General features: G+C 44.5%; 1 protein-coding gene across 3 annotated transcripts in view; it reads left to right on the top strand.

Annotated features, from left to right (window-relative positions):
• LOC135914273 (L-lactate oxidase-like) overlaps positions 1-22,397 on the top strand; it is a 65,927-nt gene that overhangs the window by 20,708 nt on the left and 22,822 nt on the right. For 2 of the 3 annotated variants that reach the window (XM_065447056.2, XM_065447057.2), the window contains exon 2: positions 12,052-12,156. In XM_065447056.2, the coding sequence (XP_065303128.1) occupies positions 12,054-12,156 (103 nt within the window). In that variant the 5' untranslated portion in view covers positions 12,052-12,053. Of the gene's footprint in view, positions 1-11,503; positions 11,785-12,051; positions 12,157-22,397 lie in introns of all 3 variants that reach the window. The other variant, XM_065447058.2, reaches the window with a different exon arrangement.

The raw sequence follows: 22,397 nt of genomic DNA, 5'->3' as shown, positions 1-22,397 counted from the left end.
TGCAGAACGAAGGCCTCTCCCTGCGATCTCCAATTACCCCTGTCCTGCGCCAACCGATTCGGACTAGCGCCCGCGAATTTCCTAATTTCATCGCTCCACCTAGTCTTTTGTCATCCTCGATTGCGTTTTCCTTCTCTTGGTACCCATTCTGCAACCCTAATGGTCCAACGGTTATCTAACCAGCGCATTGCATGACCTGCCCAGCTCCATTTTTTCCTCTTGATGTCAATTAGAATATCGTCTATACCCGTTTGCTGTCTGATCCAAACAACTGTCTTTCTGTATCTTAATGTTATGCCTAGCAATCTTCGTTCCATCGCTCTTTGCGTGGTCCTTGCTCTCAAACATCTTTGTCAGTCTCCAACTCTCTGCCCATATGTCAGCATTGGCAAAATGCACTGATTGCACATCTTACTTTTCAATGATAATGGCAAGCTTCCAGTCAGGAGCTGGCAATGTCTGCCGTATGCGATCCAACCCATTTTTAATCTTCTGTGAATTTCTTTCTCATAATCAGGGTTCCCTGTGATTAATTGACCTAGGTAAGCGTGCTCCTTCACAGTCACTAGAGGCCCACTGGTGATCCTGATCTTTTGTTCCTTTGGCCGGCTATTTATCATTATCTTTATATTCTGCATATTAATATTCAACCCCACTCTTACACTCTCTTTGTTAAGGTGTCCAATGATTTGTTGTAACTCGTCTGCATTGTTGTTGAATAGAACAATGTCATCGCCAAACCAAAGGTTGCTGAGATATTCGCCGTCGATCTTTACTCCTAAGCCTTCCCAGCTTAATAGCTTGAATTCTTCTAAGCAAGCAGTGAATAGCTTTGGAGAAATTGTGTCTCCCTGTCTGACCCCTTTCTCCATAGGTATCTCCCTGCTTTTCTTGTGTAGAATTAAGGTAGCTGTAGAACATCTGTAGATATTATTACGCGAAAGACGAGTCAGTAAGACGAGAAACTATTTATAGGTTATATTTACAACAACGCTTGCAGCGCTGACCGGTTAGATTCACAGCGTGAGCCCAGTTCGTTCTTCCTCCTCTTTTCTGGAGTGATGGCACCCACGCGCCTCGTTCAAACAAATACCACACGCATGTAGCAATATTACTCCGCCAGTTAATCACAGAAGCAAACAAAATCATCGTCATGCGGCCTTATCAAAATGGCGTCGTGCTTGATAGCTCCGGATCGTCCGCTGTTCTTGAAGAGTTTTTCCATCGGTGGAACCAATGAGGTATGCAACAGACATAGACAAAGTGTACGGAGTCTGAGTGTATTTCACTCTTCAAAAGTCTGCGGTACAGTTCTTTTCACTGCTGAGCCGGTTTACTCATGAAACTTCACTGCCAACTGAAGTGAAGCTTGACAATAAATAGTTGCAGCGAAGCAAGCATTTCAGTTCAATAAAGAATTAGGCTTTCGTCATTCCACTGTAATAGGCGAGGGAAAACGTGTAAGATTAAGCGCTAATAATGTTACTTTTTTGTGGTTACCGCCTTATTTGGGTAACAGGAAAAGTTTGAAGTACGGATTATTTGCAGCCTCGTGGATGCTGCTGGTTGTAATGAGGGCGTGGGCGAGGCTTCACTGTAGACTTAAGTTGTCTCCGACTATAGTAGCGTTTTTTGTATTAGCTCTGGAAGAATTACAGCGAAATATATATTTGCGGAACAATCACAGTTCTTTTGGATTCCTCGTTTACTGCTCCAAGTGCGAAAACGACTCGTGTTGTTATGTGGGAAGTTGCGTACCGCTGTGTGGCCACCAGTCCCATACAACCGCGTAGAGCGCAGGATACTGCGATTGTAGACGTAGTGCGCCCACCGCGAAAGGTTAGAAAAACACCCACATAAGCACAATAGAGAAGTGGCTACGTGAGGCGGTTCGACCGATAACTGTAGAAGCGTCATTCAAAACACGTATATGTTCTCCGCTTCGGACGGCGTTTTCTCTACTTCCTATTTAAATAAAAAGATGTTGATCCATAAATATTTTACGAAGCAGCGGTTATATTTGTTAGATCGGTTGTTAAATTCGCTTTTCCTTGCAGTTTGGTTGTTGCCTTGGCTCTCTCCCTTAGTAGATCGCTTGATTTCTCAACTCCTTGCGATTTTTGTATCCAGTTGCCAATTTTGCAGGAAAAGTGCTATACAATTAGGGAAAAACCAGACGAGGTAACGGGCGACAGTCATCTTGATTATGGGTTTGAGGGTTATTGCAGGTTTTTGTGGTGGACGCTGTTTCACATTATTTTATTTCTCACCTTATCTAACCCATATCACGTGTATATGATTCCGGACATCTGTCAGCGTCGCGACGAGCTGTCATTCAGGGAAATAATGAAGCAAAAGGAAAAGTTAAACGCAATTGGCGTTTTCTCCGCCCGCAACTCGTTCCACGAGAGTACAGACCAGCCGCATCCCTTTCGTGGTCCCAGGATGAGCCTAAACAAAGAAGGTTGAACTAACAAAAGCAACAGCTATGCGCGTGACAGTTGAATGGATGGTGACAAATGAACGCATCTCGAGTTAATCTCGCGGGCGCCGAATCTATGAGAAAACTGGCCTTCACATCCCAAGAGATGCTGATAACTACCGCCATCCAAAAGGAGTGAAAAAGGCAGCATAATACTGACCGATGAATAGCTGCCAAGTCTCAACATTGATCTGGCAGCGCTTTAGGAATGTGTGAGGAGTGTTGGCGTGGGTGGGGAGGGGGGGGGTATGCCATCTGATTTCGGGGGGGGCCCGGGCCCCCCCGGGCCCCCCCCTGGGTACGTGCCTGCCCTGGCGTAAGTACGAACGCCGCCAGGAGCAAATTCGACGCACTCCTGGTATAAACGATCAGATATATGTATCCTCAAGTCACGCATGCGGATCAAATAGAACTTTTGTTGGAAATACGTTTAGCAAGTGCTCGGAAATACAAAGCTGCCATTTTCAGCTACCATTCTTGATGTCTGGGAAAATATACGTTACACAACTTTTACATTTCGTTGTAATAGGGTTCATGTTACCTAAAGTGTTTGCCGAAGTTTCATGTTACCCGCCGTGGTTGCTTAGTGGCTAGAGTGCTGGGCTGCTAAGAACGAGGTCGCGTGATTGAATGCAGGCCATGGCGGCCGCATTTTGATGGGGGCGAAATGGAAATACACCCGTGTGCTTAGATTTAGGTGCAGGTTAAAGAGCCCCTTGTGATCGAAATTTGCAGAGTCCCCCAAAACGGCACGCCTCATATTAAGAAAGTGGTTTTGGCGCGTAAAACCCCACAATTATATGTATGTTTCAGGTTTCTGACATAACTAGGAGAGCCACGAACAATTATACAGTCCTAGTTTTGTCATTTTTCCATGTGTGATATGACATTCGCCTGGCGTTCTTAGTGAATAAAACGGGAAAGCTACTTATTTAGCTATTGATAAAGTCTTACGTGCCATAGCCACGATCTGGTGATGACACACGTCGTAGTGGGTGACTCCGGAGATCGGAATCCCTGGGATCCTTTAAAGGGAAGCTGAAGGGTTTTCCAGAAAAAATGAGTGAAGAGCAGTACGCCGTGGTTTTCAACCCTCTGAATTCGAATATCGCATCGAAATTGAGTGAAAGAAAGCGCAAACATATTTTATTTCGACGAAACATGCAGCAGCACACACGCCCTGCTCGCGCGCCTTGTTTCCGCCTGTGATTGGTCGGGCACCTCGTGGCGTCAACAATGGTTCGGCTTGCAGACGATGAGTGAACGCGACAGCCATCGCCTCGCTTGCAGCGCTGTCGCTGTCGCGTGCAAGATCACTTGTAAGGGGTTTATACTTGTACATACTACACTTACGCACATACTTGTACATACTACATGTACGAGCCGATTGCGAAGCGCCGGCCTCTCCAAGAAGCAAAAAATGCTTGTGCAAGCACAGCTTTCCACGCGAACGAAGGCGAATTGTTAGTATCTCCTTGTGTTGGAAATGTTCTTTGGCGAGTATGTTTTTTGCTAAGCTGCATTCAGCATTCCAGTGAGTACGTTTCCAGGCAAACAACTGTAGTGTTATGTTGCTGCATGCCTCCTCGTAGAACGTAAGCGGTGATGCGATCTTCAGCATTTGTGCGCTGCCCCAAAGCTGTCGGCAGTCTACACGGATGGTTTAAACGCGGGAAAAGTTTACCGGCTGTTGTAGCACGTGTAGTATAGAACATTCATCAGCGCGCCATCCGCACGTTACTCGTAACCGGCGAATTCCGTCGGCTACGTGAGATGGTCGGTTTCTTATGTGTGCAGCGTCTTGGCGTGAGCAGGCTTTCCACCACATGTAAACTTTACGCTTGCACTGCGTTATGGTAGCTGCATGCAGGCTGTTTCACAACACACGGGCTAATAGAAAATTCGCGGCGCTTGGCGATGAAACCTGTGTCAAGGGTGGGCGATAAACATGCACCTTCCGTTCAGCGTGCTAACTATTTTTTTAGGAGAACCCAAAGCACGCATTATTGATAAACTCCGGTAGTAATCGTCAAGGAAGTGGTTAGAGCACAACACTTGTTCTTGAGCGCTTGAAATTGTTTCGCTTCACAGCAGCCTCCCACTTAGCTGAAAGCTTGTCTTGCAGGAACTAATGCGACATCGGAACATCGTCGCGGCCGCTTGTGTTCGTGCAAGCGTAGGCTGCACAGAACGCCGGCATGATCGGCCTACAAGTTCAATTGATGCTGCGCACGTCAACTACCACTCCTATATACACACAAATAAAGGAATGTAGGGTCGAGCGAAGCAGATTAGGACGGCACGCACGCAGAAATAAGCCCGGTCAGGCACGGTCGCGGAGACTGCGAAGGAGCGGAACACCTGTGTTGACGTCACTAAGCCGTGGTTTCCGGTCTCCGCTTGCATCGTCAGCGTCAGCAGCAGCGCGCGGCGCTCGACGGGGGGCGGAGCTACTGCGCAATTTTAACTGACGATTGCGTCGCTCCTAAGTGAAAAATCCCCCCCCCCCCAAATTTTACCTTCATGGTTTATAAGGTTCCCGCATCCGTATATGAGCGTCTTATTGAAATCAACAGACTCTTCAGCTTCCCTTTAACAGGCACCTGAATCTAAATACATGGGTGTTTTCGCATTTCGCCTTAATCGAAATGCTGCCCACTTGGCCGGGATTCGGTCCCGCAACATTTTGCTTAGCAACCTAACATCATAGCTACTAAGCGACCACGCCAAGTAGCTATGTACCGTATGGCGACAACTAGTAGGGGCTAGGTAATGGGCGATGTATATGCAAAGTTGAAAGTGAATTGGTTAATTGCGTACATGGCAATGACTTACGTATGCAACCGCTATGGGGCCTTACGAATGCGTCCTACGTACGACACACAATTTAGTCGATTGCCCTGGCAGGACTACAAATGCTAACTATATGAAATTTAGCGAAAATAAGTGGAATGTTATGGTAACCGTCTTTTACGAAGGTAAAGGCTTTCGAGAGCTTTTGTGATAAATTTCTTAATCGCGGGTTAGTAAGTCTCGTACGGCCGCTATCAGGGATGTTTCTTTTTAATTTTCCGACACAGCTGTTGATAACACAATGCAGATACTTGACGGGAGCGGAGCTCCTTATCAGAGCAATTTTCGCTGAAATATTCACGTTCATAGTTGTATTATGCGCCTTCAAAATTATTAGTGAACTCTCGTCCCCCCCCCCCCCTATTTTCATGCATCATACAACGTTGCTATTTGGTTTCTTCGGTGTCCTTGGTGAACTAAACTGGGTACCTTGTTTATATTTCGGGAAAATAGCGTCAAAGGTAACTACAATGCGTGCGCAAAGTTCGAACTGTGCAGACTAATTACGGATCATAATTGCAAAACTCTTATCGAGAACGCTCGAAATCAACAGCTTCGCTACAAATGGCGTAGTTATTCTGCAAGGCTGCCTGAAAGTGTGCACTGTAAAATGATTTACACGCTGAAAAGTGAAAAAGAGTGTAAATCCGTCTGTAACTCACACCCTTAGGGTGGCCCTTATATAGATAACACGGTAAAGGTGTCAGGTATAGGCATAATTACACCCTTTTTCACCTTTAAGGGTGCAAATTATTTTACAGTGTGCCGAATTCTTCGCTACTAGAAGTAACCCGCTATTACTAATACTGAATACTACTGCTAATACCTTTGATTCCTCTTCTACTAGCACTACTACGACCACATCTGCTACTACAACACATCTACTATTAGGAAATTTCCGAAGTTATATTTCGTTATTGAGAAATAATCTTTTTCATCTGAAGGATCACTGGGTTTGAGACTGGGTTGGTATGCCGGTTCACACTTACGCGCAATGAACGCCCTGGTACCGTCGTGGTAGCAGTGAAATGGGACATTCTTTATAGCTGAGATATGAATCTTGTGTTAGAGAAGCTTATTAGAATTTCTCGAAGGCGACATTTCCAGACGCGAAAATAAAATCTGCGACGATCATCGGCTACAACCTCGGCGCATACTGCGTACTGCAAGCCTTCACATAGCGCACCAATCGCCCACGCGATGAAGCTTGAAGCTGTCGATGCTTCGCGACGCAAGTTTATGGTGAATCGCATGCTGTTTAGATATTGACGCTTGCCTTCGGCACACAATTACATCGTCTTTATCGGTGTTTCGGGCGCAGCTTCACTGCAATCTGAACACTGTGAGTGGAAAGCGCTCATACGCGATTGCGCGGGCTCGCACACCCACACACAAACGTGTAGAGACGCACACACGCACGCACGCACGCACGCACGCACGCACTGACACACGCACTGGCACACAGACACTGACACACAGACACACGGGCACACAGACAGACAGGCGCATGGACATACAGGCACACGGACAGACACACAGACAGGCACACGGACACAGACATAGAGACACACAGACATACAGACACACAGACAGACACAGAGACAGACAGGCACAGAGACAGACAGAGAGGGAGAGAGAGAGACAGGCAGCGCGCCGGTGTTCTGATCGCACATGTGCGGTGCACGGACGCAGATATCGAGTGCATCGTGCCGGTGACAGTTCATTTCACAGCTGCTACGGGAAACGGCTAAAATCAAAGCCCAAGCAAATCGGCTGTAATGCGCTTGGGTTGCTGGTACGCTATCACCCTTGACATGTTTTTCCCTTCATTTCCCTTGCTTCACTCTGGCATAGATAAGGTGTGCTATCCTTCCTAATAAAACAGTAGGTCAGCCCTTGTTTGTACGTGACTCCCTTCTTGTGGTCGTCGGTTTGCGCGATTGCCCTTATGTTTCAAGTTGAACCAACTCGCCCAAGAAGGAGTATTGGTGGACAAAACGATAAAGTGCGCGTCGACATACAACTTACCTATTATTCATGATTTACTGCTGGTTTACTCATGATTTACTCATGAACACAAGACAAAATGCACGGCTTATACCAGTCGCTTTGTCGTCGCGACTTTTTTATTTGATTACGTCTTTTTGCGCTGTGAACAATGATTCTGTTCCAGTTCGCCCAGTACTCAATTCTTATGGAGTATATAAACAATTACTTTTGCCTCCTGTCTTCACAGGGGCTGTACGCATGGTCCTTCTCGTGAAATCGGTTCGAACAATCGAAGCTAGAACCAAAGGACAAAGGAAATGTGAGAGCCCGTGCCCACTACTTGCGTGCACAGAGCCTCATTATAACGTGGTTCCAAGATGAGCAGAATAGGCGTAGTGTCCTTGAATTCGGTGCTGCATTATCAAAGCAATTTTTGCGCACGCAATATATCTGTTGCATTGTATTGCAGTAGAAATTCCTTCCGTATGCTTCCGCTGAAGTTTGAGAAATAATGAACAATTTTTCATGGTACTTGAAATTGCTGAGAAACGAGGGTCGCTGGAGGTTACCATTTCGTAGAACCACGCGTATAGAGACTGCCATCCGCGCAAATATTTGAGGGTGCAAAGTGCCTCTGTCATGGCTTCGTTTGTTCCTGCTAGCGTGATGAGTCCTTCTGTTTATATCGTGGTAGATTCCTTGGTGATTCTGAAAGCCATAGGAAGGACGGCAGACGTAATCAGCGCTGTCACAGATGTATGCCCTTAGAATAGTTTATACAAAATGAAGTGATGAGGATTGCGAAAATATAAGCACGACCTAAATATGCCTGTTGCCGGAGACGGAAAATGGCTTATTTCTGAGAAAAGCCTGTTATCAATCTTCATTACGTTTAATGCTAATAGTACAGAATATTATAAAGAAATCATTACTGTTCTATAGCACTGACATTTTTGAATAGCTGCTCAGAGGAAAATACACGAGACGACTAATGCTGAAGTTATAGCAGAATTATGTGCGCTGGTGTCTTACTTTTATTGATAAAATACATAGAATATTGTTCCAGCCGATAACCTCAATGAACATTAAAAGTAACCCTGCCATTTGTTTTTCTGACGGTGGACATTGATCTCCAATTGGAAGTGGCTGGCTGCAAAGAATACTTCTCCAAACGATAAAAACACAATTTAAACATGATGCCAGATAGTTTCTAATTAGCCTTTAGCGCTTATTCCAATGCCAACATCCAATTCGAAGCGAATCACTTCGCACAAAATGTATCATGAGAAGCCAACAAACAAATACACTAAGGAAAACAAAGGGAAAATTACTTGTACTTGCTAACTGAATTAAAGAAATCAAAATTACGGGCAATGAAAGTGGATGAAAAAACAAATTGCCTGAGCTGGGGAAATCCCATTTCTTCACATTAAGTGCGCGATGCTCTAACCAACTGAGATACCGTGGTGCCATTTCCCCATCCACTATCTTGGGTATTTATGTGTTACTGCTAGAACTAACCTTTGGAGTGTTAGCCAGCGCCGCCATTCACAAAGCTTAATTATCATTAATTATCATTTCGTTATTTTAATTATTAGGTACAAGTAATTTCCCCTATGTTGTCCTTGGTGTATTTGTTTGTTGGCTTCTCATGATAAAATTAATAATAATTGGGCCCCATGGTGAACGCCCTTTTTTCTGGTCCGTATGGACAAAATGAAAATTGCAAGTTAGCAATCCACATAAATCCCTTTTCACAATATCAAATTTAATGAAAAATTATGTTTCAATGCGCGAAATGACCCCCTCCTCCTTCTGGTGCTGTCGTTTTGAGGGAAGCACGCGGGAAATACTGCGGTGGTTCATGAAACGGAAGCGTTGGGACAAAAAAAGATCTAAAAGCGAAAAAAAACGGATAGCTTGCCGCCGCATCCATAACCTGATGATGCTTGGAATGGTATACAGGTTGAGCTCCGCTGATTATTGCGGCCCCTGCTACTGATTTGGGTATTTTTTTGTAAATGTAGTAAACCAGTCGTTTCATGTTCAACTAGTACCGCTCAAGGCGTGTGTGGAAAGCTGTTGCTACTGCAATTACATTTGCAAAAAGAGAGAAAAACTCGACTCTCAAATTTAGCGATCTGTAAGAAACAACAATGCGCCTCTGTAGCAACAAAAACCTAAAAGCTCTCATGTGACGTGCAGCGGTCATTTAAATGCGCTGCACAGGCTGAAAGTTATACACCGTCATGCTATCTATTTGAACGTACAGAGGGCCATCCCTGGACTGCAAAATTCTCACTAAGTGCAACATAAGAGTGCTAGAGTAATTTTCAGGAAAAAAAAATCCTGTCTCACTGCAGATAAATGAGGCACGCAAAGTTAAAAATCGAAAGAAAGGTAGAGCTCTGCGAGGTGGACAACTTATTTTGTCGAACTTGCCACACAATGGCATGTCGCTACGAGAGAAAGGTGGATGGTTGCTGACAATTGTTCGTGAACCACAGAAAAATTCCGCGGATTTCTACGGCACGCCCGAACACAATAGGTCCGCCCATGCACGATCGCATCTACTATGACGTAGGTCAATCAAATGCAGTAAAAACGTTCAAAAAAAGAGAGGGTAGGAACAGCCCATTATTTTCCTGGAATGATCGCGGCGCCTGCCGAACACGCGCAGCTGGATGCTGGGCTGTGCCCGCTGGTTATTCAAGGCTGGCGCTTCGCAGTCAGTTAAGTGTCGCTGCTGACACTTTCTACTTCCCTGGAGCACTTTCAGGTGAGAGATTTGAGTTGCAGCTCCTCGCGCGTAAAGCTGACAAATATTTTGTTTCCATAGTATATTAGCAGCTACTATTTGGCAACTTTCGTAATTTGTCTCGTATGAAAAGCCGAGACTCGGGAAGCGAATTTGACGGGTGGATCGTGTCTGTAATGGCTATGGCCCTTCGCCCTCGCACCAGGCATAATGGTGCATACTGGCAGTATGTGCTGACAGGTGGCAGAATACTTTTCTCTCTAATACCCACTTCCAACATGGTTCAAAGTCCCTTCTAACGCCAACTACAACAACAACAATAATAATAATATAAAATGATAATAATAATAATATCTCTGCTGTAACATTTAGTTGGGTGACCATACAGTGCAGTGATTTTTTCGCACACTACATTGTAGAATGAGAAAGGGCGACAAGAAATCTGCTTGAAATGCCAAACATGACAACAAAGTTGCTGCCAATGAAGCAAAGCTCTTGAAATTCGCTTTTAGGGCACCACAATATTTTCAAAGCTGCTGCAGAGTATTATAACTATGTGGATAGTCGGCAGGCTTCCTCGCAAAGAGAAGTCTCAAGAAAGTTGACTATCCTTATCGCCACCCAGCAATCTTCACGCGCCTGCTACGTGTGAGAGGTCATGTCGACCTTGTCATCGATGCCTATCCAAAGCCGTGATCTTTTCATTGTAGTTGCCGTGATGACGTCATCGTGTTATCGTGTGTCGTCTTCAATGGCTTTTTCATGCTACGGCCGTCATCGCCGATATGATCGTCCCCAGCTTTATGCTGTCGTCTCGCCTCACCTTTTTTTTCGCGCTATCGTTACCTTCAGGAACAAAAAGAAAGATAGAGATGAAGTATTCTTTTTGTGTGCGTGAAAATAGAAGCTACTGCAGTTTTCATGCTGTTTATGCCGATTGACTGAGCAGAAGAATAACAAACAAAATATCAGTTAACATAATCGCACTTCGGAAGACGTACCATAAGCAGAAATCCCTGAGGCAGAGGTAATGCGACAACGGCAAAGTTGGATGCATGAAGACGAATTTGATGCGGTATTTTTTTTCAGCCTGTGACCCCAAATGCCAAAAATATTTGCGTAGTGAAGTACGTTTCCGCCACATTTCATCTGCGCTTGGCGCACACGCATGGCCATCTCGCGGCAAAAACAGAAGACCCCTTCCTCGCAATGTACGGCGCTGCCCCGACATTTAACGCGCCACTCGCCCGCATCTCCCCTTCGTCTCGTTTGAGCGAATTGGGGTCGTGCGTGGACCGGTGCGAGGATGTCCCAATACCCTTGCGTTTAATACGTTTTCACGCTCTCTCCCCTTCAAACTTCCAGCGTGCGTGAATTGAACCCTCGTGTTTGGGTGACGCGACTCCTTTTTCCTCTCGCAGCGCGATTCCTAGGTGCAGCATCTAATGCGGGACGCCTGTGACGTGATCACTGCGCCGAAGCGCGCCTGGTGGGAAAACGTCCCCGGCGATGTGTGCCGTGCTACTGGTGAGGAGTGATGCGTCTGCGTGGTGCTCCCAAGCGAGATAGAGGACGATCTCATCGACACGTCAGCCCCACGATCGCGTCGGCCTTCATGGCACGTCGCGGCCCGGCTGTCCGTGCCGATCACGACGTTTGGCTCGCGTAGATCGTTTCTCCCTCCCAGACACCGAGTTCTTTGGTTCGTACCGCTTGCTCAGGTGCACGTTTCGTCTTTGTGTAACTCAAGAGCATGCCGATCGAATGAGTGGGTGGTGCGAACGGGGTGCGGTAACGCTATCGGTTTCCACTCTTGAAGGCGAAGCTTAAGCACCTCCAAGTTCTTTTTTGCGCTAGTCTATTCGGGGTTGTCTAATAATCATTTCTATCATTTTTGGAAATACCGGTTGAGAGTATTTAATGCTCCACTCACTTTGTGCCTGTTCTGTTCCATTGTTTTTTTGTTTAGGAATGCTGTGTCGCCGACGACGGTGCATGGTCCCTACAAGCATGTTACAGCACACGTCCAATCGTGATGTGGTCATACTGCTCGTTGCTCTCAGCCTATCACAATGTAAGTGTATGGGTTCCTACGTTTGAAATAAATATTTCTCTGTGCGTTAGAAAGAAATCTGGCATGATGTTTACAACAACGTCCGGCAGGCAATAAACAAACGATGCGACAGACCGTTCACACATCAATACTTTAGCCAGAAGAAATTGTTCCTTGTGATAGCATTGGGCAAAGCTGCTTAACAAGAATGCTGTCGCAGACCCATATTGGTAACCTCGTCCAATATTGCCGCACGTATATCACTATCTGTACTTTTCAGATCCATGATGCCTTCCATAGTTTATGCACCCCTACAGGCCAGCCTGTAAACATGCAACTGCAGCAGCCTATTTAGTGTCCACTGCGGGACGAAGTCGTCACCCTTAGATCCCCAATTCCCCTGTCCTGCTACAACTGATTCCAACTAGCACATGCAAATTTTCTAATTTCCTCACCCCACCTAGTATTCTGTCATCCCCGACTGCGCTTCCCTTCTCTTAGCACCCATCCTGTAACCCTAATGTCCACCGGTTTTCTAACCTACGCATTACATGGTTTGCCTTGCTCCATTATTTTCTCTTAATGTCAATTACAATATGGGCTATCCCCGTTTGCTCTCTGATCCATACCGCTGTCTTGCTTCTTAACGTTACGCCTAACATTTTTCGTTCCACCCCTCTATGCACGGTGCTTAAATTGAGCTCCAGTTTTTTTGTGAAGCTCTAAGTTTGTGCCACAAATGTTAGCACAGGAAGAATGCAGTGGCTGTACACCTTTCTTTTCAATGATAGTGGTAAGTTCCCAGTCAGGATCTGACAACGCCTGCCGTATGCACTCCAACCCATATTTAGTCTTCCCTAACTTTCCTTCTCCCAGTCAGAGTCCCCTGTGAGTAATTGACCTAAATAAATGTGTTGCTTCACAGACTCTAGAGTCTGACTGGCGATCCTGAACTCTTGTTCCCTTGACAGAACATTTATCATTACCTTTGTCTTCGGCATATTATGCTTCAACTCCACTCCTACATTTCTCTTTGTTATTGTCCTCAATCATTAGTTGTAACTCGACCCCCGTCTTGCTGACCAGGGCAATGACATCCGCAAAGCGAAGGCTGCTGAGATATCCGCTGTTGGTCTTCACTCCTAAACCGTCCCAGTTTAATTGCTTGAATACTTCTTCCAAGCATGCAGTGAATAGCATTGGGGAGATTGTGTCTCCTTGGCTGGCCCCTTTCTTGATAGGCAGCTTATTACCTTTCTTGTGAAGGACCGAGGTGGCTGTGAAATCTTTGTAGATATTTCGCAAGTATTCACGAAAGCCTCCTGTACACCTTGATTACGTAGTGCCTCTGCTAGTTTGTCGGACCACAGATGATTGCGGATTACGGTATGTTCACTGAATGAAATTAATTTTAGTAGTCTATGAACGCCATATAGAGAGGGTGATTGTACTCTGCAGATTCAGATTTCTCGAGGATCTGATTGATGACATGGGGGTCATCCATTCTACGGTATCCCTTCCTGAAGGCAGCATGTTCTCTCGGTTGACTCAAGTCAAGTTTTGCCCATATTCTGTTGGAAATTGTCTTCGTGAATATTTTATACATTACTGGAAGTCAGCTAATGTGACTACATTTTTAATTCTCTGAAGTCTCTCTTTTTTATGGATTAGTATATTATTGGCATTCTTCCAATTATCTGGCACCCATGAAGTTGTGAGACATTTCGCATAAATGGCTGCAACATTGCCAAGCATGATGTCTCCTTTATTTTTGTAAAAACATTGGCTATTGTAACTTCTTCTCCTGCCGCTTTTCTCTATTTCATGTCTTCAAGGCCCTTCTATCTTCATCGCTAGTTATCGTAGGAACCTCTGCAACCTGTTCTTTATTACTTGGAATATTAAAGTATTGTGGCAGCTCTGAATACTGTAGCAGTCAGTATAGAGTTCTTCCCCTGATTTTACTAAACTTACGAAATTGCTGGTAATATTACTCTGTATAACTTTAGCCTCACACATCTAGGCTTGTCCTGTGCCAAGTTTTCCTCTCACTGATTTGTCGTTGCGTCCATTCTTTTACTGGTTCCTCGGGATTCCTCCCCTTTGTAATTTTGTCAATGGGCCCCCCACCCCGTCAAGCTGCTTCAAGGCAGCTTTTTGTCCCCGGGCCTTTTTCTCTTGGAGAAATAAATGAATCTTGAATCTTGAATCTTATAATTCCAAATATCCTTTACTATCCCTGTGTTGATCCGTTTTGCCAGTTGTGCCAATTGAATCTCATTTCCTGAGTTGGACACTTTCATTATTTGTTGTTTCTTTATTAGGTCCTTCCTTACTTGCGAGAGCTTACTTACTGGTTGCTTCGGTGCCTTACCTCCCACTTCAACTGCTGCTTCTGAAGCCAGCCAAGTTAGGTTTCATTCATTAGCTTTATGTCATCTTCATCTCCCTATTTTTAGGCTGCATATATGCTTGCAAACACTAGTCTGAATTGGTCGGCTTTTGCCCTTACTGCGTCTAGGTTGGCCTGCTTCTTCTTGACCAATTTCACTTGACCTGTCTTCATATTGAGGTGAATCCTACCGCTCGCTAACGTATGGGTACTTCATTTTACCATTGGCAACACTTCTAGACATTGCACTCTGCTGGAATTGGCAATATATATGAAATTTATTTCATATCCTGGATCACCATAAGGGCTTTTAGAGGTCTACTTTTTGTTCCTACGATTCCTGAAAAAAGCGTACATTATTTACAGCTTATTCCTTTTCACGAATTATACCAACATCTCTCCTATAGTGTTCTTAGAATCGATGCCATAGGTGCCAAATGCTTGCTCACGAGCCTGCTTTTTCCCCACTTTTGCAATGAAGTCACCTATGACTACCTTAAACAGATTTTTCACTGTTCTCATCGCTCATTCAACAACTTCATAAAATTGTTCTATTTGCCGTCGTCGTGCATGGAGGTTGGAGTGCGCATGATGAATTGCGCACTTATTCATGCTCCATGCGCTTCTTGTGTTATCGTGTGCTTTTAAACTATGTACCATATTTCTTCTCGTTATTTCCGCATTGCTTAGTCCCCTCTTCTTTACTGCTATTATGTGTACAAATTTTATTTACCATGTATTATACTTTTTTCTTTTTCATCTGGTTGCGTAACACTGTGGGGATTTTTCACCCTTCCCCCTTTACACAGTGCCCTACGGGCCTGTAAGGTACTTCAAATACATAAATAAATAGGCTTGTATTAGATTTGTTCTATACCTCCTATTTAGTTTCATTACGATTACTGATGCCCTGTCATTCATGCTGTAGAACTCGTCAATCTTGGCCGCTATGTCCCTATCGATTAGAAATCATACCCCGTATTCTTTTATATCTGGGAGTCCTCTATAGCAGATGCCATGGCCGCTAGTCAGCCCTACGTGAGCCTCATCAATTCTTCTAACTTGCTTCAAGCCAATGGCATTCCACGCGATATCTAATAGTTCCTCAAAGAGCCCCGCTAAGCTAGCTTCACACGAAGGTGCTTGAGTGTGGAATACCAGTAAACCTGATGATCAGTTAAATAATGTAGCCACCCTCGTCATCATCTGAAAAACTACAAATGTTCTTAGAAGCTATGGTGGTGCGCCCTCAGGAAAAAAAAGCACAGTTAGACTGTTATAAATGACACGTGTTTGCAGTGGTCAAGGAAGTACGTTTTTCATCTCCAAGCGTCACAACGCATCGAGAAATTACTGACATTGCAGGAATACTGCCACCATCAAAAATGCGCGTTCATCTCAAAATTACTGTATGAACGACGGAACCCAACATTTAAGACGCAAACACCAGGAGAGTGGTGTTTGCTTCTGGGGTTTGCGCCTTAAGGGCTGGGTTACATCGTTTCTAAAAGTATGTACAAACAAGCCCAGCAACAGACTCTTCTTCAAGTTACCTTGATGTCAGCACTGCAATCAATATTACCTGCGCCTTAGTTTCATATCCAAAAACTTAACCCAATAGCATATATGCTAGGCGTAAAAGTACGTTTCACTTCATATTTTTGCCATACTCCAAGTTTGCTAGCACACTTCGAAGCATGAAAGCGAGAAAAGGTTCTCTGTTTATTTTGATAATACCCTGGATTACCTACTTGCTTTTCTTTCGCGAAGTTACTTCTGCAGTTTCTAAAGTAAATGCAGACAGAGGAAGGCGTTAAAGTCTACAAAGTGTTTCCTAATAAAGCAATAAGGAGGCCAAGGTTGAAGAAAAGTCAATATGGCAACTGCTGACAGCACGGCGCACATCTGCGTTACTGGTGCAATAATCTTTAATTCATCTATGGTAGTGGCTCGCGCTGGGTCAGTTTGTGTAACCCAGCCCCGGACAGTTATTTGCTGCAAAACCTTAAAACGGTAGTAGATGCAGAATATTCCTTCAACCATGGGTGTCACATCTCACGGGAACTTTAATATTCGCTTGAATAAAAGGTAGCTACTTTTCTTTATACCTACATATATTTTATTCATCTGTTGTTGGAATAGCGTTGTTTTTACTAAAAATCAAGTTCCCTGTGATCTGTTGAACCCTCTTGCTAGTGTTCTGTGAAGAATTCACAGCCACAGATGATAAATCATGCGCACTAACTAGACATTAGCACAATTATCTATAAAAGTCCTAAACATTTCACTGCTTGATTCTTCATTACGGAAACACACTTCGGTAGTATTTCTTTCTGGTTCTGCAATCGGCAGAGTTCGAAAGAAATGAAATGGAACGTCAAATTTGCAAGCCACATTACGTAGTTTAAATGTCACTTTGGAAGTGCCGATACAATAGCACCAGTCTAAGGGCTCCGGTAATGCGCCTACATATAAGCATAAGCACAAAGTATGGGTGGCATCTTTTAATGGTGCTACTATAGTGAAAACACTTACAAGCAGAAATAATGGTGTGTGTGGCGGCATCATTCTTCTTGGGGCTCAGTACAATATGTGCGCAGGACATATGTGTTCTATGCAGAAGAAGCACATTCTCGGCATATTTTAGATCCTCAAAATGTGGCCATGTGATATACATGGGTCTGTTATCTGTATGTATGCTATACTTTGCTCTATTTTTCTGAGCCGACCGCTTTGTCTGTTATCCATCAGGCACCCTTCTCCTCGGCCATGTGAAGCACATGAATGGCACAAATATCGACTTCGAGACTCCTTTTTTCATTCTAATTTATTAAAAGAATTCGATGCATTTAGCAAACTATCTTCTGGCGTGTCCAAAGTTAGCCAAAGGCTTTTGTGTATGTTAAAAAAAAGAAGCAAGTAATCTACAGCAGGATTGTGACCGGAGCATTATAAGATGTGCACAAATTGGTAACGACTATAGCTACTACTATAATAACTACTATAGACTTTGACTTTAGTTTGGGAACAATGCCTGCAACATTCTCTGTATGTGAGCGAAACAAGGAAGTGCAATACAACATCCAGTCGCGGTTATCACGTTCCGGTCGCCTGTGTGAGTGCTTCCAGGAAGCAGACACGGAGAAATCAGCAAAAGGAAGGGAGATACCTTGGGTGTCAAGGTCTCCCACGAAACCTAGCTCTTGTTTGCATTACAGCTGCTATCAGCCTGAAGCTGCATAGGAATCTTACATAGGCTGAATATATCAGAAACTAGGAGTTCAATGCGCCTGAACTATTAAACATATTACAACATATTAAACATAACATATGAACATATTAAAGGACTGATGGCAAAATGGCGGCGTTGTAGTAAATGAAAGCTCCACGTTTATTTATGCCAGCAGTTGCAATTGTGGAAGTGCCTTCGTCAGGCCAGTTTCAAAGTTTTTTACCCCATTAGTTTGACACGGCCCCGACGAAAAGAGTTACACTATCGTAACTGCTGGAATAAATACAAATTAGGGTTTCGCTTACGACAATGCCTAATTTGTGCCATCATTTTTATGTCATATGCCCGGTATCTCACAATGTTCTTATCTTTAGTCCGGTCAATATTAGATGCCTGAACAGCCGTCGCTGTCCATTCACCAATCAACTGATGTTCGCTATTAACAATTCATTTCCTGCTTATAACGCCAACCTTTCAATGATAGTAATAGAGGTGGAAGTTGCGGGTAGCAAAGTCAATTTGAGCCATTTGGAAAAGATAAGCGGTTGTTACGGTAATCGTAAATAAAAACTGTCTTTTTCGATCTTCGATACCGAATCTGGGCACACATCGTTTCGTTTCTTTACGTGAGCGGGCTGACCGCCTCTGCGGGCCTCTTATCACTGTCTCACAAAGACCAGCGACCTACCATAGCTTGCGCTAAAGATGCGCAACGACCGATTGGACGCGCAGGCAACTGGCTGCAGTGAGGTGCTCTACGTCGTGAAATCTCCGAGAATAGCACCGACAGTGCTTCCCGCCCCGTTTGCGCGTTCTTTCGCGGCATCACAGAGACGAAAAGCTAATTTGTGCCCACAAATACTGAACAGATCGCGTTGTGATGGGATTACCATAAATAGACTTGCAGCCGCTTTTATGTATGTATGTATGTATGTATGTATGTATGTATGTATGTATGTATGTATGTATGTATGTATGTATGTATGTATGTATGTATGTATGTATGTATGTATGTATGTATGTATGTATGTATGTATGCATGCATGCATGCATGCATGCATGTATGTATGTATGTATGTATGTATGTATGTATGTATGTATGTATGTATGTATGTATGTATGTATGTATGTATGTATGTATGTATGTATGTATGTATGTATGTATGTATGTATGTATGTATGTATGTATGTATGTATGTATGTATGTATGTATGTATGTATGTATGTATGTATGTATGTATGTATGTATGTATGTATGTATGTATGTATGTATGTATGTATGTATGTATGTATGTATGTATGTATGTATGTATGTATGTATGTATGTATGTATGTATGTATGTATGTATGTATGTATGTATGTACGTATGTATGTACGTATGTATGTATGTATGTATGTAACGTCTTTCACGTCCCTCTTCAAAAAAGAAATACCATTAAAGATTTTATGCCCGTGCTGGGCGGAACCGAACCGGTTTCACACGGGTTGAGAAGTGCGGCGCTGTACTGCTGTTTCATAAATGAGCGTTGGCCGCAAAGAGAATAATTCTCAGTGCATCCATACAGCCGCACAGATCTCAGAGGCCACACATGGTCGATGTGGCAACGTCGCTGGATGCTGTGTCCAGATGGGACATCTAACATATGTAATGTGCAAAGCGTGTAGCAGGGGGTTACTGTGCTGATTCATGGACACGACGAAGTGCTACTTGCAGAAAATGCGAGGTATTTCCGGATACTTGCAAATATCTGTGGCGATGTAGTGACAAACTAAGGGTGTAAACCTAGCACACAAAGATTTATACCCTCATAGCAAGGGCCTCCTCAAAAGGGTTAACGAATTGCTGACAAGCATATTGCCCTGTTATGTAAAATCTTCTCATACAAATGAAAAAATAATTTGTTGCCGATGCTTCTTTTTTTGTCATAAACACGCCTGCAAAGGGAACCGCACAGACGTCTCCTTCCTCTCGCACCTACGGGCGCACCCCTTTGTTTCCCTTGGAGACAAGTCAGATTGCCGTAAGAGCGAACCACCAATCCACCGAAACTAGCCGCTCGCCTCACACAGGAGACTCGACGGCAACATCGAAGTGCCTATGTTCGCAACCAAGAGCGCCACAGAAGTAATGCCGTGTTTCGGCCTTATCAGCCAGGGGATCTAGTCCATTGCTGGCGCAAACTCCGCTCCACAGGTGATGCTGAAAATTTTCTTCGGTGCTTTCGCGAACCTTACCGGGTCGTGTGTCAAGTGACGCATCGTATCTTAAGTCTCCCAAATACTGGTCATCCAGAAGCCCGCAAAATGTTTCTGCAACACAAACAAAACACGAGAATCAACTTCTACTGCTTTACGTTCCATGTTTTACAACCTGACGCTGCCCGCACATACTTCTACGCACTTGCCTCTTTCCTTCGAATCCCTCTGCCTTCCAGCACTCACCTCCCCCTCTTCTTCTCAAGGAAAAGATCCTAACGTGCGAAGTGAAGCAGACACGAAGCCGAATGAATAGGAAGTCAGTTCGTGGAGAAGATGAAACAGCAGAGAGGATGCCTCAGAGTTAAAGGTGACATGAGAGCAAACAGTAATTAGAGTAAAATAACAAGACGTTGTATTTAAAGAATAATCAGTAGTGAAGAAACATACGGTATGACTGTAACAGCGTGCAGACCGTTTTGCTACGGAATAGGTCACGCTCTTTACTCTGACGCGCACTGAAATTTCTAGCCCTAAATACTTTGTGCGGTTACTAAGTTTGTTGGGTACGATATCCGCCCACGAGTAGCATAGTATATGTTAGTATTAACACCATATTATGCAGTGTGAATCACACTTGCCGAGTGGTCGAGAAACTTACTGGCAGATTGGACGAGCGTCCTAAGCAGTGGTAGATGCTTGTTTAGAGATCTGTCATCTCTGCATAGCGCACAGCCCCTGTATGCGGTATGAATATGTCTGCTAGTATTGCGGCTTTAGCCCGTGCTTATTTTCCTCGCAAAGTGCGCCAACTAAGTTGAATGTTTTACCATTGTAGACAAGAGTACTGTTGCTGGAAGGGGAGGTGGAAGCATTTGCGGTCGTGGATCGTAGGAGCACATCATGCAAGCAGCGGTGGCCCTTGTGTCGCCATTGAGATCGCCCTACAAGAGCAACGATTTCGGGAAGCGCGTCAGGAATGAACAAGCGCTTTGGCGCTCTGACTTATATTACTTGCAAATTTGACGCCACCGACACAATTATAGTGTTGTAGCGTTGCCTGTGACAATAACAATCTGTTCCTAACTAACAGATGCGAATAATAATTTGAACTCTGCAAGAAAAAATTGTGGGGTCACCTAAGCAATTAATATGATCTGTAAATTCGAGAGCATTATTTGTAGCTGAGCGTACCGACGAGTTATGTCACTGAGTTTAGCGTTGTGGCGAAATGCCTCCTAGCAGCCGCTGGAGGTCACCATGCTCGCTGCGCAGCCGCTCGCTCTGCCGTTCGCGTTGTCCGGGATTTGGGCTGTGAACGTAGTTTCACTGCAGCAGCTGGCTTGGCACGTTTGACTGCCTTGCGATGGCGTTGTCCTTCGTGGGTAGTAAACTGGCGGCTACAGCCACACTTTGCTGCATCGCCTGATGATGTAAATGAGAGCGATCAAACTTGGGATGATGAAGGCTGCATGGTGCCACCAATGGCTTCACTCCTATCATGTGCCATATAGTGAACAGCCCCCTCCCCCCCCCCCCCCCCGCAGATTCCAACCAGGTGCACAGCCTCAAAAATATTCATCACTGTCGCATGTTACAACGGCGGCGGAGTGCAATGGTGGAGCGTTGGTTGGCATGCTCGGCTACGGAGAGGTAGCAGTGGAGGTGGGGCGGAGGATCGCGTCATCAACGTGTCCACGTTTCTTTAGCTGCATGAAGATTAAGTATTTCTTGTGCCGTTTTTCTGCCACGGCTTTCCTTCGGCGTGTTTCTGACAATGGTGGGGTCACAGAATAATCAAATAATTCTCTAGCAATAATATAACCAAAACGCTGCTGCAAGAGTGCCAAGAGGTCTGGTCCGACACATGCGGCATTTCCTGAATTGCTGAATAAGTGTTCACTATTCCTAAAGGCTGGCGCTTTTTTAATCATATGATGTAAATTCGGTGGTTGGTGAGCGGAGGTATCTTAAATTACTACTTCTCAAGAGCCCGCACATACAAACAGAGTGTCGAGAAATGTGAAAGGCACCATGGTAATTTTGATATATAATGAACTTCGTGCAAGAAACGGTTCAAAGTCGCATATAGGAGAAAGCGCATGTGCAGCCACATTCACGCAACACGGCGAAACTTCAAATAGCGCATTCCCTGCAATGGCCTTCTCTTGCCTTGTTCTCTGCTTTTATGAAGAAATGCCACCTTGCCATAGCTAATCATTTGATCATGCCATTGGTCATATAATTAGTGCGGCATGCGCAACCAAGTTTGAGCGAGCCGGTCCGTTGTCAATTCGAAGACCAAGTCCAATATATTTTTTTCCGTTTTGGTTTGATGAAGCCTGAACAACATTACTTTTCCAGAGGAACTAAACAGGCCAGAACAACGGCTGGCATTGCCTTACAGGGTGTGAGCCCGGGCTAGTTGGCATTCCATTGCT

Source organism: Dermacentor albipictus, chromosome 8, assembly GCF_038994185.2.
Source record: "Dermacentor albipictus isolate Rhodes 1998 colony chromosome 8, USDA_Dalb.pri_finalv2, whole genome shotgun sequence".
NCBI classification, from domain to species: domain Eukaryota; kingdom Metazoa; phylum Arthropoda; class Arachnida; order Ixodida; family Ixodidae; genus Dermacentor; species Dermacentor albipictus.
This window is presented reverse-complemented; position numbering and strand designations above follow the sequence as displayed.